The sequence below is a fragment of the Garra rufa genome, chromosome 5 (genome assembly GCF_049309525.1).
Source record: "Garra rufa chromosome 5, GarRuf1.0, whole genome shotgun sequence".
NCBI lineage: Eukaryota > Metazoa > Chordata > Actinopteri > Cypriniformes > Cyprinidae > Garra > Garra rufa.
In genome coordinates, this window is record NC_133365.1 from 17,639,350 (window position 1) to 17,658,493 (window position 19,144).

General features: G+C 36.1%; 1 protein-coding gene across 1 annotated transcript; it reads right to left on the bottom strand.

The window, feature by feature from the left end:
- Positions 1 to 509: 509 nt before the first annotated feature.
- gcnt4a (glucosaminyl (N-acetyl) transferase 4a) lies at positions 510 to 2,844 on the bottom strand. The gene is made up of 3 exons (XM_073841202.1): positions 2,760 to 2,844; positions 2,401 to 2,468; positions 510 to 2,266 (listed from the first exon to the last, which is right to left on the bottom strand). Exon 3 carries the CDS (start codon positions 2,263 to 2,265, stop codon positions 976 to 978), a length of 1,290 nt encoding a protein of 429 aa, XP_073697303.1. The 5' UTR covers position 2,266; positions 2,401 to 2,468; positions 2,760 to 2,844; the 3' UTR covers positions 510 to 975.
- Positions 2,845 to 19,144: the final 16,300 nt, after the last annotated feature.

Consider the following 19,144-nt stretch of genomic DNA (forward strand, 5'->3'; position numbering starts at 1 on the left):
ATGTAAAGTCCAACAACACTGATGAAATTGTTTGCACAACAGTTCAATAAACAAAAATATCAAGCAACTTTCAAACACAGTATTGCCAGTTACTTTGTCTATTTTTGCACCACCAAATTACTAATTTCCTGTGTTGCATACAATAGTGGCACTCCTGAATGATTTTGAACAAATCCTTACACAATTCCTTCCAACAACTTACAGAACTTGTTTCATTCCTTATGAACAATGCTTAACAATGTAGCCTGCAAAAGGAGTGATTAAAACAAACAAAAAAAATCACAGTCTGTCTAAAAGGTGTATATAAATCTACAGCAGTATAAGTAGTATTATATGTTATCTAGAATTTAGCTACTATCAACAATTATGGAAAACCAGAACCAGACCAGAACAAACTAACTATTGCTTAATATTTACTTTATGATTAAACAGCAAAGAAACAGTGGCTTTTAGGTACACAGGTGTGGCTGTTTCACTGTTACAACAAGAGAAGGAGAAAGACTCAAATATAAGAGCTTATTAGCTTTATTTAAACACTATTGGATGCCCAGTAGACATTGTGAGTAAATATATAAATTATTTTAAAAGGACAAAGCGTCACCCTGGCATTGATACAGCAATTGTTTTGAGATGACTATTTAAAACTACAAAAGTCATACTTACAAAGTGAGAAATATTGAAACCCTATGAAAATTCCCACATAGACTGATTCAGTAAAAAACAGAATGAAAAAAGATGGTCTAGATGCATCTGACAGTCTTAAATAAATTTAAATATATAAATATTTCATAGCTTAAGCACCTATGAATACATCTTTGGGTCAAGTTGTAAAGCGGAAGCTGAAAGACAATGAAACTCATGAACATACTGACCTAGCATATAGTGGACGGCAACATGATGAAATTTAAATGGCTCGAAAGTACAGCTTTGAACAAACATAAGTGCAGCAGCAGACAAAACATTAAAGGCCCTTTTTTAAGACACTCTTTTCAAGCATAGTTGATGCTGCTTCTCCTCAAGTTTCTCTTCAAGGCATTTAATAATGACAGGGTCAACTTTGGGATCAAACTTGTTTGCAAACCAGTGGCCGTCCTCGAGAAGCCACCGGAGCTCCCCTGCACCATAGATGCAGACACTGCGTCTATGTGTGCCGGTGCAATGTGGATACAAACGGCCTTCAAGGTAGTTCCATTTTACCAAACGTGTCCTACTCTTCAGGTCCGTCACATCAGGCTCAGATCTCCTGATCTCTCCAGGAACTCCAGGCACTCTGGCCATGGTTGCCCAAAAGTGCTCATCAGGAGAATAAGTGTCGGCTGTCCACTGGAGAAAATCCTTTGCCACTTGATTGGTCATGATATACGAGACAAAATCACGTGTCAAGACAAAGTAAGCACTCCCAACAAACATCTCGATGTCATGCGGTGGTGGGTCTTTAACAATAGATGTCTTAATTGGCATTTTACGATATTCGTATGACACGTCTTTCAATTCATACTTAAACTGAAATCGCTTCTTTTTTAGTTCGCTGGGTCTGCTTGATTCGAGCATGTTTGCACCATTCAGTTTGTTGAGCTCGGTTACCAGCTCATAATTGGACTTGAGTGGAAAGTCTTGGCCACACAAATTAATAACATATTTCCATTTGACCTCTGAACTGAGCAGGTCTGAAAGGCAGTTGAGATCTGCGTTTAGTCTTGTGACGTGCGCATACTGAACTGACTCGATTTTAGAGGCTACAAACACATTTGGAAAACACTTCTCCAAGTTCTTCATTGCTGCGATGAATTTTTTCGTGGACTTCTGGTCATAATGAATGCAGTAAATATTGTGAGGTGTGTAGATGGCTCGAAGAATCCTTTCAACCATAGCACTGTTCTTGTGCACCACTAAAGAGTAAGCAATTGGAAAGTTGCATTCCTCATCTGTTACAATGACTTCATTATAGCCTCTCTGTTCGATGTAGTTTTTGCAGTCTGCAGTGAAAGAAGCGATACTGCCATCATCGACTTCCACAATGTTTTTGCGTCTTAACTCCAAAGACTTGCCAATTTCTACTGGTTCCAGTTCATAAATGGCTGTGCAGTTAATGCCGTTCAGCGTCTGAGCTCTGGGTGATCTATGTGTAGCTCCATAGGGTTCGATGTAAATACTGTTGTCCATTGAAATCTTGATGTACACCAGCTTCACCACGACAAACAATGAGACAACAAACACATAGAACTTGCATCTTAACCAGTGTAAGACTGCACATCTTCTTTTCATTCTGTTGGCAAAGTAAAACATGTGTAATAAATAAGGCTGACATAATCACACAAATCCTCTGACAAAACTATTTAGCTATGAAACTGTATCATATTCAGTTGTACGATATCATGTTACTGAAGTGGTCTCGCCTACCTTGCACGCTGCCGGTCTTTTGTTTTGTGACACTGCCATCAAATGTTCCTCAACATTACAATATGAACCTGTGTGACAAAAGAATAATTTTTAGCTAAAATGCTGAAGTTGCCGCACGGTTTAAAAAGCTTTAAACCGCAGAGATTAAACAACTCCCGTCTGTCGAAACCCAATAAAACAGTTTACTACCTTAAGGTTCGCAAATCTATTCAAATACTTTACGAACGACATAGTATAGAGTTAAGAAAAAACTAACAAGACCACTAATTAGCGCTTTCTTTAACAAACCTACATGCGATGGAGTTAGTAATGAATGTCATACCGATCTCTAAATGATCTGTCGAGTTTAAGATACTTACAGCTTCTTTTGAGAAAGCGTGGAGTCGTGCCGTCACTCCGCTCAAGATGAGTAAGTTCTTCTTAGACTGCTGACTTCACTTTGTGCCGTCTGACTCAAGAGAAGCAGAATGAGGCGTGAACGCCAGGAAAGTCCTATCCGCCCACCCACACCCGGGTATTGCCTTAAAACCGAGATATCTACATTTCTAGCGTTTCCTAGCATCTCAAGCGAGTGTTCAAACACATAAATTCACCTCGAAGCGCGCATAACGGCTGGGATCCATACCGGTTAGTTAGTTATTTAGGTAATAAACATAAATGGAACGTGTAATGGGTTGACTTTTATTTTAATATGAAGCATCTTTCCAAACAAACTTACTAGTACAAAGACATTTCAGTTATAGTCATATTTTCAAACCAACAAGAACACTTAAAACACAAAACAACACTTTTCCTTTTTTATAGAAGTTGTAACAAAAGTTTATAACACTGAAACGTTTTTCTTGACTGGCATTTGTGCTACACAAGCAATTTCCTTAGATTTCAAAGGTCCACTCTTCACTCTGGGTGAAGAAATCCCAGTATCTGTTCATCACATGGCTTGGATAAAACTCCTCATCTTTGACCAAGTGAATTGATCTGATGTTCATGAAAGCATCATTTTTGGATGGCTCTATTAAACAAAATGAATAAATTCATGATTACACAAAACAGTAGCCAGTTATTTCAAAAGCTATGTAAAGTTTAGAAAACATCTATGGCATGGCATCCCTGATAGCACACATTACAGAGACATCTATCAGATGTCAAATAGATGTTTAGAAAATGTCTTTAAGACATTTATGATTTAGAAAGTATGTTAAACTGACATCGTAAAGAAAAGTCTGTCAGATGTTTGTACACAGTGGGTGCTGTGTGATATTTAACAGACATTTTGGAGACGTCTGTGTGTACGTGTGCTAACTGGGAAGCTGTCGATTGATTACCACAAAACATTTTAGGACTTTTCAGGACAAAGGACACCTTGCATGCTTTCATTGTGAGGAGATTTCAACACAGATCCTGCTGATTGTTTTTGTAACATTCTTTAAATGTTTCTTTAAAGTGTCATCTGCTTTTACATGAGTTTGGGATTTATGAAACTTAAAAACAAATCTTAAATATTAAAAATAAAATGTGTCATATCAATAGGAATATCTTATTATAAAGGATTTGCACTTATGTCACGATTTAATCAGTTACCCAGATGCCCAGGCATATTGGCGATACTCAGATGTAAACAACAGCATAGACTGCTAATTTACGGTCTAAACCACGGGAAAAATGTGTGGAAACTTTTTTCCCGAATCATATGAAGAATTCTTAATAAGCAGGGAAGGGTGCAACATTTTGACAAACTAAAGTTAATAGGTGGTAAAGATATGCACGAGCAGTATTAATACAGGGCAGTCGTGGTCTAATGGTTAGAGAGTTGGGTCTCCATACTTGGCCTCACGTCACGTCCTTCCCTTTTCCTTAATTAAGATATTAGCCTAATATTTCACCTACCTGACTGGATAGGGTTAGTAAAAGCATGAATGTTGTCAAGATTCTTGCCCTGGAAATCCTGGTTCAGTTTGGCCAACCAAAAATGCCTTTTTTGCACTCTTCTCCTTGATTTGTTATAACTTTTGGATAGTACTATAAATGTTTTTCTCAGCCCAAAACATGACAATAATTGACCCTTTTCAGCAGCAATAATCAGCAAAATATTTGAGTTTTGTTTGGTTCAGTAGCATTTATGTTCAGTGCAGCCAATATGGCCAATTGATGACGTGTTGTAAAACACTGTCGAGCTGACTAACCTTTTATAGCAGGTTTTGATAAACTTTTGTTGAACGTGCAGGAGTGGGAATGTACCGATCCCACAAGTGTTTTCTTTGCATTTAGGCTTGAAACATAATCCCACAGTGATTTTGATTGATACATAACCTGTCAGGATAATATAAAAAAAAACCTAAAAGTAGGGTACTGAACTCACATGTCAGTATTTTTGTCTCATGCATCAGAATTATCAGTAGAAAACATCTTAACATTTCACATAGTTGTCTTGTACCTTTTTCAAGGCAAAATCAGAGGTGACAGGACCTGAGGACTGACTCTCCAGGACTGATTCAACCCATTGTTCTGGAAGGAGGAAGACTCTGCCACTGGCATCTCTGATAGATCCATTTTCCAGAAGAGAGGCCTTGTGGGTACAACCCTAAATTTTAATCAGAGCTTTAAAACCTCTATGAAAAACATGAAGCTAACTTTGAAATGGTCTAATGGTACTTAATCAGCACCTAACCAAATGATTTATGAATTACCTTGAGTGTCATTTCTAAATTATCATCCCCATGTTGAATGATTCCGTCTCTGATAAGGAAGTACAACTTCCTATTGCTAGTAAAATCGATCCTTGTTTCTGCTAACCGAAAACACTGACCTGTTGAGAACAACCATGAGTAAATAAACTCAATAAACATACATTAAATCCATGAACACACACACACACACACACACACACACACACACACATGTTGGATTTACATGTTTTATGGGGACATTCTCAGGCATGTGATTGGCTAAGGACAAAAAAGCAGGAAAATATACTAAAGACCCCCCCCCCCCCCCCCCCCGGATAATGATTTGCGGTTGTTGTTTGGGAAAATTAACCGAAATGAGCATCCCTAATAGCTAGCAAATACAAGTAAGTTAATGTTAATGCAGCTTAAACATCCTGCCATAGTAGAAAATCACTCAAAATCGATCATCTAATCCAGGGGTCTTCAACTAAAACGGCTCGAGGTCCAGACAATTATATATAAAAAACTATTTATGTTTATTTTTTTTTTTCGCGAGACCAGAGTATCTGCAGCATATTTAATCTTAAATTCTACACATTTAAATACTTTTTTAAAGACCTGAACAAAATTTAATTAATAAATAAATAAATTATTAAAATGACTGTAAAAAGCATGATTTACAATTGAGATGCAGATTTCCCAAAACAAAAAAGATTTCGTAAATTATAAAATTCACATTCCAGCCTTCAAGAGTCAAAAGTATCAATTCTTATATTAATTTAAACAATTATTGTCAATCAAGTATTATATTAATTAACATATATTTTATTGCCTTAATTGTTTAAATTTGTATAACACATGATCTTGTCGATCCATCAGATAACATTTACAACTCTACGTGTTTGGTGCTTAAAACCATTGACTGATTAGTTTACATTGGTCTTTTTGACAACAGTAGACGTTCGAGCTGATAAAAAATGTCAGTTCATTCTCTTCCAGCAGGAGGCGCTATCAGAATGATACACAAAGACAAAGCAGCGCCGCAGCTGACTTTGAAACGCGCAGCGCTCATATTTATTCAATGGATAACCTTATAAAGTTCCATCGCAATTCTTGCCTTTTAGTCCCCACATTTAAGACCACCTGAAATAATTAGTCTTTCTTAACCCCTAATAACACTACAGTCATCAATAAATATGAAGAGCTTTATTTCAAGAACTGACTTTCAAAAACCCTTAGCCTACACAAAATACGTTTCTTTTTATTTTGCAGAGGATAAATATTATGGAAGTAAATTAATATCAGCATATGAAGTATATTCGTCTATCATTGTCTCTTAGAGCATGTGCACATTAGATGCTGAAAGCGCTGTTTTTACTTTCACTTTAATATATGCAGTTTTCACGTTGCTTGTGTGATATCCATTGGCTCACCGTCGTGGTTTAAAATATAAATATGTATAAAAATACAGTATAAAAAGATATATTTACAATATTTTGCGACGTAACCCCAAAATAATGCATTTTCCATCAACGTTTTTCACTCACTGAAAGCTACATCTGTCTGCCGATCTTTTCTCTCCTCACTGCACGGAAGATTGCACCCAAACGCTGACCCTAGTGTGCTTGATATAAATGTATTTATTAGAAATAGCGTTTGCCATTTTTTTTATTATTATTATGTCAAAAGCTTTCACGGTCCGCATGGACGCATCTTGCGGTCCGGAATCATACTTCGCCATCCGCCATTTGCGAACGGTCGCAAATACGTGACATAGGTCACATTTTCAGGTCGAAAAATCCGGAATTCCGGATTAATCCGGAAAAATCACATCCCTGCATTCTATAGGCGTAATGGTTTTCATACTGTACAAACCGTATTTTCTATGGCCCTACACCTACCCTACACCTAAACCTAGCCCTCACAGGAGATTGTGCACACTTTTACTTCATCAAAAAAACTCATTGTGCATGATTTATAAGCCTGTTTCCTCATGGGGACCTAAGAAATGTCCCCACAAGGTCAAAATCTACTGGTATTCCTATCCTTGTGGGGACATTTGGTCCCCACAACGTGATGAATACCAGGTACACACACACACACACACACACACACACACACACACACACACACACACACACACACAGAAAAACACTCTTTTTGTGTTGTACTTCAGGTGAGAATCAGGTGAGTAAATGAAAGACTTTTTACTGTTTTTCAAGGTCCTTCATGCAAAGTCTTTTACCTGGCTGCATGTGCTCCGCAGCCAAAAGCTGAGATTCCTGTTTGGAAGTGTCAGTTGTCTGGGCAGGTTTACGAAAAGGTCCTTTAAATGTCAAAAGCAACTCTTTTATGCTTTCATGTGCTGCGAGGTCTACTGCACTTTGCCCCAGCATATTCTTGTCATGAGGGCTTGAGCCAAACTGAAGGAGAAGCCTCACGATCTATGCATAAAACATCAAGAAACTGCATTTACATTTGAGTACGGACTGTTAGTGTGAATGAGCTGGTAAAATGCTGGTGGTTAACTGGGAATCAGACTGAAAACTATAAAAATACTACTTTGCTCTTATAGTTGTTTACACAGCTTTAGCTTCAATTACATAATTTTGGCTAAGTCAGTAGTCTGGCTTCAAAAGAATATAGTGCATGAATTGGATGTGCTATGTTTATGGTGTTTTATGGACTAGCAAGTGAAGGATTGCAGCATTTAAAATTGGGAAACATCATCACAGAAATACAGAAGCAACCTCATATGAGCCCGATTTAACAGCATCATGCAGTGGGTTACATCCATTTAGCCCTCTGCTGGTGACATTGGCTCCCGCCTCCAAGAGTTGCTCTGCCACATCTACAAAACCTCTAGAACAGGCCTCATGAAGGGCAGTCCATCCTGTCCACCCAAGACATTATATAAGCATTAAATAGATCAAAGGTAATAATGTACACACAACAGGGCAAGGATTTTCCTACCTGCATGATCTGATACATTAACACTGCTTCCAGCTTCTATCATGCCTTTGACCATTTGCAGGTCTCCTCTGATGCAGGCTCGGTGAAGCGGAGTCTCTCCTACACTATTTCTTTTGTGAAGAGTTTTCACAGGAATCTTCAGAACCTTCTTTGATACTGTTGAGAAATAATATACAAACAAACATGTTTTAAATATAGCAGAGCTGGGTAGTAACTAATTATATGTAATCTGTATTATGTAAACAGATTAAGTACTTGTAATTGTTAGATTAAATTACATTTTAAAATACTCATAATCAGACCACAGTTACTTTTTTATGGATTACATAATTACATATTATTCACACAATAGCAATAAATTATTCATAATTTAATGTTTCTCCTTAATTCTGCTTTTTTTTTGTCCTTTCTAAAATAGCCTACTGCTTATATATATTCAAAAAGTCTTCCAGTTTTGTGGCTGTTTACACAGAGACCAGTCACTAGTCAGGTTGCTACACAGCATTTGACCACTGAATTGACAAAAATCCAGAATTATCATTATGTAGGCTATTTAATCAAAAGATTACATACACCATGTAGAATCTGCAAAATGTTAATTATTTTACCAAAATAAGAGGGATCATACAAAATGCATGTTATTTTTTTATTTAGTACTGACCTGAATAAGATATTTCGTTTATATATAGTCCACAAGAGAAAATAATTGTTTTTAATTTATAAAAATTACCCTGTTCAAAAGTTTACATAAACTTGATTCTTAATACTGTGTTGTTACCTGAATGATCCATGGCTGTTTTTTTTTTTGTTTAACATTTTACAGATTCTGCAAGGTGTATGTCAAATTTTGACTTCAACTGTATATAGTATTACAGTGTCTTTGAAAGGTTTTAGTCTTTCAAACACATTAAAATGCACACGCTTTTTTGTCATCTGACCTAATATATTTACTTGAAGTACCCCTGAGATTTTCAAATAATTATTTTAATAATGAAGCATCGCATTTGTATGTTCATGTTTCTCTGACATTGGTTATGGTCATATGACATGCAGATAAACAAATAAAATATTTCATTTTTTAGAATGTGTTTTATTTTGATTTATTTAAAAATATATATATTTTAATGTAACATTTTGATGATTTTTTAATTATTAATTTTTCATTAAACTCATAAACCCTCTGGAGTTTCTTCACAAACCCCAGTTTGGGAAACCTTGACATAATGTAATGTTTAACGCACTTCATGTTGCTAATAACAATGAATTGAATATATTTTATTACTCATTTGTATTTTTATATCAATATGGTACAAGGTTATCCTATTTAAATCAATGTGATAAACGAGATAGGTCAAAGGCAATCTAAAAGTAGTCCGATTATATTACCTAAAATGTGTAATGTAAAGAATTACGTTACTAACTAACATTTTTGTCATGTAGTTTGGAATTAGTAACGGATTACAGTTTGTATATAATCTACCCAACTCTGAAATATAGCGATGATAATATTTATGATATACCTCAGGGAATTACCTGTATTCAATGCATCTGCATCTTTTATTCCTTTTAACGAGTTTTTAACTGGTCTTTTCTTCTGCCTCGATTTCTTTTTCTGACTTTTCAGTTGACCTTTGATTTCCACAGCTATGTGTGGATCATGTTTTAAACGTGCTGTTTCTTCAGTGTTATCCAGTGAAAGTTGTGTACACAGATTTTCAGGTAAAAACGGCCTCAAAACACTCACTGAGGCCACTGTGTCCAGTGTACCATTTGTGTTCTCTGCTTCCTTTTCACTAGGCCTTTCTTCGTGCTGAACTGATGTGACGGCTACATCTTGAATGTCAGCAACATTGGACCATTCCACAACAGTGCAGTCAGAATCTGCTGAATCTTTAAAAATATGATTCTCGATAACAATACAATTAGCCAAATGATCATTTTCAAATTGTTCAACATCTCTGGCACAGACAAAAGTTGGTGAAACAGGGAATGTGCTGACATGGTCTGTTAGAACGTCACTCGCTGGCTCATTAACTACCTCCTGGCAAGAAGAATGTGGTTCTGCTTCAGGTCCACCAATGAGATCTGTCGCATTTACAATTAATGTGTCACTTTTCAGCTTTTCACATTCCATGGCATCATCCTCAGTGTAGCTCTTACTCACTTTTGTCTGATTAGTGCTTAGTGTTGTCTCAATTATCTCTACCTCCCCCTGGTGGTTTTGAATGGCGACCATGTCTGTTTCTTCATCCTGATTTAGAGGGTTCTTTTGTGGCAGTGTTTTAGGAGATTGCAGTTCTTTAATGCTGATTTGTGTTAAGTCATCATGTGGTGTTGCTGAAAAGCCAGTGATACTATCCACATGGAGAGCCTCAATGGCAAGGCTGGATGATGGCAAGGTTCCCTGCAGTTGTTGGAGCTCACAATACAATGACTGGGCCATAAATGGTTCTTCTGATGTTTCAGAACTTTTCATTTGTTTGTTGGCTGTGTCTAATTCATCTAATGGTTCATCTTTCTCTGAAAACTCCTGGCTGCAGGTTAATCCTTGACTATGGATTATGGCCATAAGCAAAGACACTGAATCAGGGCTGCTTGAGTCAAACAGTTCCTCCCTCTGTAATGGTGATTTAGCCATTGCTCCAGATGGATGTACATTAACGTCCCTCTTGCATGTCCCTTGTAAACATGAGTCAATTAGTTCATCTAAATGAGGGGACAGTAAAGTATTGCTACATTCTTGACTGCTATCCTTGTTGATGTCAGAAAAGCACACCGTTTCAGATGGCACCTTTTGGTAAAAATCAAGATCCGACTGTTGATCTTTTCTTGCATCTTCATTCTGTTGAGTTGAGGGGCAATCTACATCTTTTTTACTTTCAAAATCAACAAAGACATGGTTCAGATCAAAGTTGAGCAAGTAGTCCAAAAAATCTTTTTCTGTTTGCATGTCCTGTTTTGTTTTTTTGACCCGTTTCTTAGCCAAAGCAGAGTCATTATCATCCCTAATATCAGCACTGTAATTTTCTTGACAGCCTTCCAATTTCCTCTTTCCTGCTGCTGTGGCTTTAGCAGAGCAAACTTTATGTGAATCTTCACTTGTGCTCTGACTTGGCTTTCCCTTTTCAGTAATCTGAAATAGTCCATGAAATAAAAATGCTGAGCAGGTTTACATTACAATGCAAAATTTACATGACAGACATTGTTGGGTGTAAAGGAAACCACTCACTGAATAGCTATGGGCATGGAAAAAATGTGAGCTTGTCTCCTCAGGTACATCATTCATCGAACTTTCACCAGCCTCCCCTAAGAATAATAAATAGAAACAAATAAAGACAGAATAAAAAATAAAAACAAAATTATTTTTCCTCTCATGTTTTATTTTGTGTTTACAAAGACAACCATTTCATAAGACAACTGTTTAAATCTAATTTCTTTATTCTGAGAACTCAAACGAATAACTGCATTGTGTCACACATTGAAATCCTAACAAGTTAAAATAGTAGATTTGCTATTAGGAAATTTGAATTACATACTTGTACACAGGTTACTTCACATAAAACAAATGTAATTAATGTAAAACAAACCAAAGCATATACCAGATTTTATAGTGTATTTTGTATTTGTATCAGGTAGTATGCAGTAAAGGAAAAGAAAGAGAACTTACATAAAACAACACAATATTTAAGAGTCAAACATAAATGAATGATCTTATCAGATATTTGACAATCAACTGAAACATCCCTTCTGCTCTAGAAACCAGAGAAATCTTGAGTGGCACACAGAGTCCAATGTTCTGGTGATGATGAATAATCTTCGATATAATCCACTGTAACATCACTGTCTATGCAGCTTGAGGTGTCTGATCCTTCACTCTCCTGAACTTGAACCAGTGAGGGACCCTGGCTACAGAAGTCCTGCTCTTGGTCCCTCATAGGCCACAGTACATTGGTGCTAGTCTGAGGTTCCACTGGGAAATGAGGACACACAACACCCTAATTCACACTGAGCCTCACAATAGATGTGCTATCTAATAAAGGGCAAAATGCCCAAAAAATCGTTAACTTTTAAATTAAAAAGACTGTTAATGTTGTGTCCACAAAGTTGCACAATGTGGCCTAGTGCAATTACTATAAGAAATAGTATAATATAGCTCCCAATAAAAATAAACTTTGTTACTACAAAAACTACATCATATGAGCTGTTACTGCAACCACTAAATTTAATTAGCCTTTTCATTTAAAATAATTATCCTAATAATGAGGATGAATTTTATACTTGACACCTTCTAAAAAAACACATTTTCATATCAAAAGCTTTAGAATGAAAGAAAATATTTTAATACCTTAAAAAGCAATCTTTATTCTAATTTAAGCTGGCTTACTTAACCTGACCATATCTTTGAACAATACCATATCAACTGAATTTTAAAGGGGACATCGGATGCCCATTTTCCACAAGCTGGTATGATTTTTTAGGGTCTTTGTGAAATGTCTGCAAAATATTTTGGTCAAAATTCCTCAATGGTCGTGCCTTGTCAAAAACAGCTCTGTTAACAGCGACCTGTTTCGGTGCATGTCTCTTTAAATGATAATAAGCTACTGCTCACCTTACCCTTCCTTTTCCACTTTTTGTGTATTGGGTGGTGCATTCAAACAAAACTAATCCACTGCGTCCTCAGTGGTTCTAAGGTTGGGAGACAGTTGGTTGGAAGACACTAATGTTCACTTTTACATCCAACTACAAAACATCTGCATTGCTACAAGATATTGTTGTCACTACAGCCGCTCGAGTGCGGTGAAAATGGTGGACAGCGTATAACTGGCTGAAAATATGGTGGAAATGTGCTACTATGGGACAGTCCGTCATTGGTCATAGGCGACCAAAAAAAAAAGTTTGATCGTTTGATAATTGAGACTTTAGTTTTTTGGGGGATTTTTTTTTTTTTTCAAAAAGAGGAGAGAATGGATTTTTATCTTTGTTGGGTAGCTGTATCCACACACTGCTAAGACACACTTATATGTAAAAAACATGTAAAAGTGAATTTTGCAGCCAATGTCCCCTTTAATGAATCTGTATTTTATGGAAGGGTAAATGCTGAGATCACCACAGTGCCTAGATGAGACTGTTGAGGGGTTTACATTTACTGCTATTAAATATTGCATGAACCATATCTATTTCCCACAACCCTTGACTAATGTAGAGAAGAACCTTTGAAAGAGGCCTGAATTGATGGATCACAGCTTGGTTGTCCTCTGCTTGGACCAGGAATGGGTTCAGCTTCACCACACGGCAGGCTGCTTTCATGCTCACTTGTATCAGCAGTCCCTGTTGATTTCTGAAGAGGAGCTCTTGTGTCCTCAAAGTTAAATGAAACAAAAGTAGCTGATCAGTAATCAGATCATGTAATGACGCACAGTCAGTGACAGCAGACTTGTTATCCAATGATACATCTTTGACTTACTTTGATGGAGTTCTGACTGGCTCTTTGGCTCATACTTGGATTAACTGCAGAATCAGTAGTGCTGGGTTGATTTTCAGCTATGTTCAAATACAGTGAAACAAACAAATGTTCACAATTTATATTTAATGTATTGTATGAGATATGTTTTATGCAGCACATATAACTGTAAACGAGATGGACAAAATAATCAAAACACCCATTATAGGGTTAAAGGGATAATTCATCCAAAAATGAAATTCTGTAATTATTTACTCACGCTCACGTCATTCAAAACACTTTGTTCATCTTCGGAACACAAATTAAGATATGTTTGATCCAAGCGCTTTCTGAGCCTGCATAGACAGCAACGCAACTACCATGTTCAAGACCCAGAAAGGTATTAAGAACATTGTTAAAATAGTTCATGTGACATCAGTAGTTCAATCTTAACTTTATGAAGCTACAAGAATACTTTTTATCAGTGTTGTGTTCAGCAGTGGTTAGTACAAATTCTTTGGCAAATGGCTGACTTGTCAGATCTCCAAAAAGGACAAACCATGGGAGCCAATTTAACAGGAACATCTGTTACCATAATAGCCCGAAATTTTTTTAAGTACAACAACATTCTTTACGAGTATGACTGCGTACACAAAGCATGGAATTACTTCATCACTGAAGAAGAAAAGCTTTGTTAAAGGCAAATGGTGGTAAAACACCTTATTAAGAAACATCGCCTGTTTCCCAGGTGTTCACATTATTTTGTCCAACCCCTGTGTATTGAATCTGTTTTGTGTATGTTGAGAGGTTTAGACCTGGATCATTTTTAGACTTTTGCAGATATTTCTCCACCAGTATGTACACAGATGTGTTTGTGGTCATGTCCATAGGAGTCTTCCCTCTGTCACACTTTAATAATGGATCAGCACCATACTTCAGAAGTAGATCTACAATCTGTAAGCATAAGTATTCAATATAATAACTATCACAGTCTGTGTATTTTAGGGATGCACCGATCATGATTTTTCATGGCCGATTCCGATACCGATTTTTTAAAAGCAAGCTGGCCGATTCCGATACCGATTTCCGATTTTTTCAAAAACAAGAAGTTATGCAAGTAAACAACATAAACAACATGTTTATTTAGTATTTACCAGGCCAATCTGGCTTTGGTTATTGAATCAATAGCATCTGACATCTGAAATTAAATAATAAATAAAAAATATGAAAGTAAATACAGTTTAATAAGTAAAACATGCTTTTAGTAAAGTAAAACAGCAAGCCAACAGGCATTTTAATGTAAAATAATAATAATCATTCTTAACAGAACAGACTTTTATTTTTGGCTTTTCAAAAGTAAAGTAATGCTTTTTACAAAAATAAGCATCTCAGCTTTGTCACAAGTGAGTCTGTTTCTTTTTTCATCTGTCACGTGAGAAGCTGAGCTGAACAAACGTTCGCTGTCTGCGCTTGTGCAGGGCGAGGACAGGTACGCTTGCGCAACTTCAGCGAGCACAGAAAAGCGGCTGTCCTTTGCAGACATTGCAGATTGCAATCTTCACGTCCTGCTCACAGATTTCGAAAAACCGACACACAAGTGATATGTTTCTGAATGGATCGAATGCCGCGGCCCGCGTACACACTTCCGGAAAAAAACCGGCCGGGATAAAAACGAAAACCGGCCGGTTGCCGATCGCGCCTTAGATGCAAAAACCGGCCGGTTTCGATTTATGGCCGGTCAACCGGTGCATCCCTAGTGTATTTTATATGCACATCTTTAATAACAACTGTTCATTAAAGGTACATCTGAGTACCATTGTATGCAGCTTACACACCTTGTAATACTGACAAACAATGGCATCATGTAAAGGTGTAATTCCATTAGCTCCTCTGCAGTTGACCTCGGCTCCAGCTTTGAGTAAAATTTCCGTCACGTCATACTTGTTTCTTTGCACTGCCTCATGGAGTGGAGTCCAACCTGAAAATAAGAAGTGTTGGTCCACAATGCCATCAGGTGGACATGTGTGCTAACTTCGACCATTAGTCCTATAACCACGGTGCCACATAAATCCCATATGATGATTTTAATAAAACAGTGAAATATGCAGTGTCTTAATAAAATGCAATTGTGGTAATGAACAATTAATTTAATTATATATTTCAACATGTCATACCTGCATAATCCGGTGTATTAACTGAAGCACCCACTGTGATCAAGTCTTTGACATCCTGAATATCTCCTTTCATCACAGTTAAAAGCAGCTTTGTCTCTCCGAAATGATTCTGTCTGTGGATGGACTTGAGTGTTAGGACTTTCCCTGACTTTCGGTCTATTACGCCATCGCCACTGAAACCTAGCAAAAAGAATCTATCTCAAAAAGTATGCTTTTGTCAAGAAAGTTTAATTTCTAGCATAGATTCATCATTCAGTACAAACTCAACAAGAATGCATGCTGTAATGATGCCTGTCTGCACTGCACTGAGCTTAATTTGTGTGGTCAGATTTGAGCACTTGCCTGGATTAACGTAAGGCTTAGGGAGTAATGTTAGTTTATCATCAATAGGCAAAGGTGTATTGAATGCCTTTTTGTACTCTTTCGTGTCTGGATACTTCTTGTTTTTAGAAGGCAGTGACCTGTATGTAAACAGCAAAACATTTTTAGCAAGTATCATCAGTAATTTTGAGCTTATTTACACTGTACAGAAGGAGCTGAATTAAATCAGTAACATACAGTGGAATCCATCTGAGATGATGCCTTGGAAAATGCTTCTATTTAGCATTTTTTTAATACCTGAATCAAAAAAATCACTAATTATATAATGTAATTATATTAAAGGGATAGTTCATCCAAAAATGAAAATTCTGTCAATAATTACTCAACTTCATGTTGTTTCAAACCTGCAAGACCTTTGTTTATCTTCGGAGCACAAATTAAGATATTTTTGATGAAATTCGAGAGCAATGGCGCTGTATGGCTGTATATCCTCTGTGCAGGGTCAGAAAGCTTTTTGATGTCAACAAAATTATCTTAATTTGTGTTCAGAAGATGAAAGTAGGTCTTGCAGGTTTGGAACAACATGAGGTTAAGTAAGGTTGTGGTGCTCTTGTGAATGCATGGTGGAACGTGCCATTGAAGACAAGAAATTGTGGATTAAAATCGTTATCTTTTTTCTTTGCACACAAAAAGTCTTCTCAAATCTTTATATAATTGTGGTTAAATCACTGATGTCACATGGACTATTTTAACAATGTCCTTACTACAGTACCTTTCTGGGCCTTGAACACGGTTGTGTTGCTGTCTATGCAGGGTCAGAAAGCTCTCAGATTTCAACAAAAATATCTTAATTTGTGTTCCGAAGATGAACAAAGGTCTTACGGGTTGAGAACGATGTGAAGGTTAGTAATTAATGACAGAATTTTAATTTTTGAGTGAACTCTTCCTTTAACAGATAGAAGGATGAGTTGGATTAGATAATATGTTGAAGTAAGTTCCAAAGAGCATCTTTGACTCTTCAGAATGTTGAATCTTTATTTAATTTCATGTTAAAAAAAGATTTTGAATCTCAAATATTCAATATGGTTTTAGACCCTACTGTATGTTTTATCAATCAACAATCTGAAGTGTAAGTTACTAATATGTCATTTCATATTTCTGATTGACCTGTGTTGAGTATTCAGCAGTTGAGAGCTCTTTTTTGCGGCTAATGGATCGGGTGTTTTTCCAACTGTTTTGCCATTTATTCTCAATGAACGTCTCAAGGTAGGCCGAGGCTGCTGGTGAGAAGCATCTAATGAGATGGTTCCATGTGTGTGAATGGGTCTCAACACTAGGGGGCAGAAGTTACATACGAATTAGATGAAGTCTGAACTGCATTTTTACATTAGGGGTGTAGCTCACATTGTAAATGTCTTGAAGACTTACATGGGCCATTCCAAAGAATTGGTTCAAAGTCAGAGTTGGAAAGATCTTTAAAAAATGTCTTTTTCCAAAACAATTGTATGTATGCAAGTTGTATAATATCCAAGGTGCACATTTCTAGTAATTGCAGTTAATTTTCATATTGTATTTTCAGAAAGTTTTGGAATATTTGTCCTCTCCACAAATTTGTCACTACCAAAACACAATAATATTTTCATTAGAAGGATTATATTGACCTATTAAGATTTTCCTTACAACTACGTTGTACATATATATTTTCAGAGGTAAATCAATAACAATTACATTTTTAACAATATTTCAAGTGTAATTTAAGAGATTTGTAGTATTTTAAAAAAACATTTTTTTCTTTGCAAAAAGTTAATCATACTGATTTCAGTGTCAAGGATTCATTCGTTTGAATATACAATGAACCAAAAAATTATAACATCTTAGTTGATAATTAGGTATACTTTATTTTTTGACAAAAGAGCCCATGTTTTGGTAGTGACCACATCACATTGCAGAATTTTAACTTGCATGCTAAAACACTACTAAAACATACTGTACAGTACAGTGTAAATAAGCTCAACAGTACTAAAACATACTAAAATACAAAAAAAATGTTCTAAAATGTACTAAAATTTTATTTCCCCCCAAATAAAGGATTATGTGTTTCGGTAGTGACAATTTTATACACTTAATTTGAACCTAGCCCAAAGATGCTAATCAGCACATGGTTAGCTGTTAAGGAAAAACTCCCAAAAAAAGTGTGCTTAATTGCAGACACAGCCACCTCCAAATTGCAAGTACCCAATAAATGATGATTATATATATTAAGCTTACTGTAATTTTGAAATATTATTTTGAGTTTCAATAGATAATAGAAGGATCTTAGTAAACATCTAAAATTGTAATACTTAAATGTTTTGTGTTTTTTGGTTGAGGTACAGCAGTTTGCACCAATTCTGTAGAATGGGCCATTTTTCTAGACCAGGCACTAAAGGCTTTCGTAAATATTATAGAACTTGCTTAAAGTTAGAATGTTTACTTTTCCAGACAGCATACATCAACTGGATTACCTTCACTGTGTTGCTTTTGTGAAGAGCTTTCTTCTTCAATATTACGAGCCTTAACACTGATAAACACAGATCAAAGCAAATTATTCTTCTTTGAATTTTAAAGTTAAATACGTATTTTTCCAAGTCTAAAAAAGGTGTACAAACCTTGCAAGATTTGTTGGTGGAACCATAGCGCCATGGGTTATCTTGTAATAAAGTAAAAGAGATTTTAACACATAATATGAAGAAATGCTTAAGTTTAGATTTGATCAGGACCTTGTCTAATGTGATCTACCTGTTTTGCTGTAGATGTCTTTCTGCTCTGTCCAATGCGATACTGCAGGTCAATCTGAGGGGAAATCTCTGTCAAACAAAGAGACTACTTCAGCTACTGCTGTAACTGTACAGTGAATGGTAGCACAATTGTGATTCTGGAACACAAAACCAGTCCATTGATGTATGACAATATCTGGCAGAGATACAACTACTTGAAAATCTGGAATCTGAGAGTGCAAAATTGCCTTTAAAGTTTTCCAAATTAAGTTAGCAATGCATATTACTAATCAAAAATTAAGTTTTGATATATTTACATTTAACAAAAATATCATTATGGAACTTGATCTTCTATTAATATCCTAATGATTTATACCATGAAATAAAAATCAACACATTTGGCCCATAGAATGT

What these genes read in the sequence shown, in the direction of transcription:
- gcnt4a (XM_073841202.1), bottom strand. Translation starts at nt 2,265, where the DNA reads ATGAAAAGAAGATGTGCAGTCTTACACTGGTTAAGATGCAAGTTCTAT.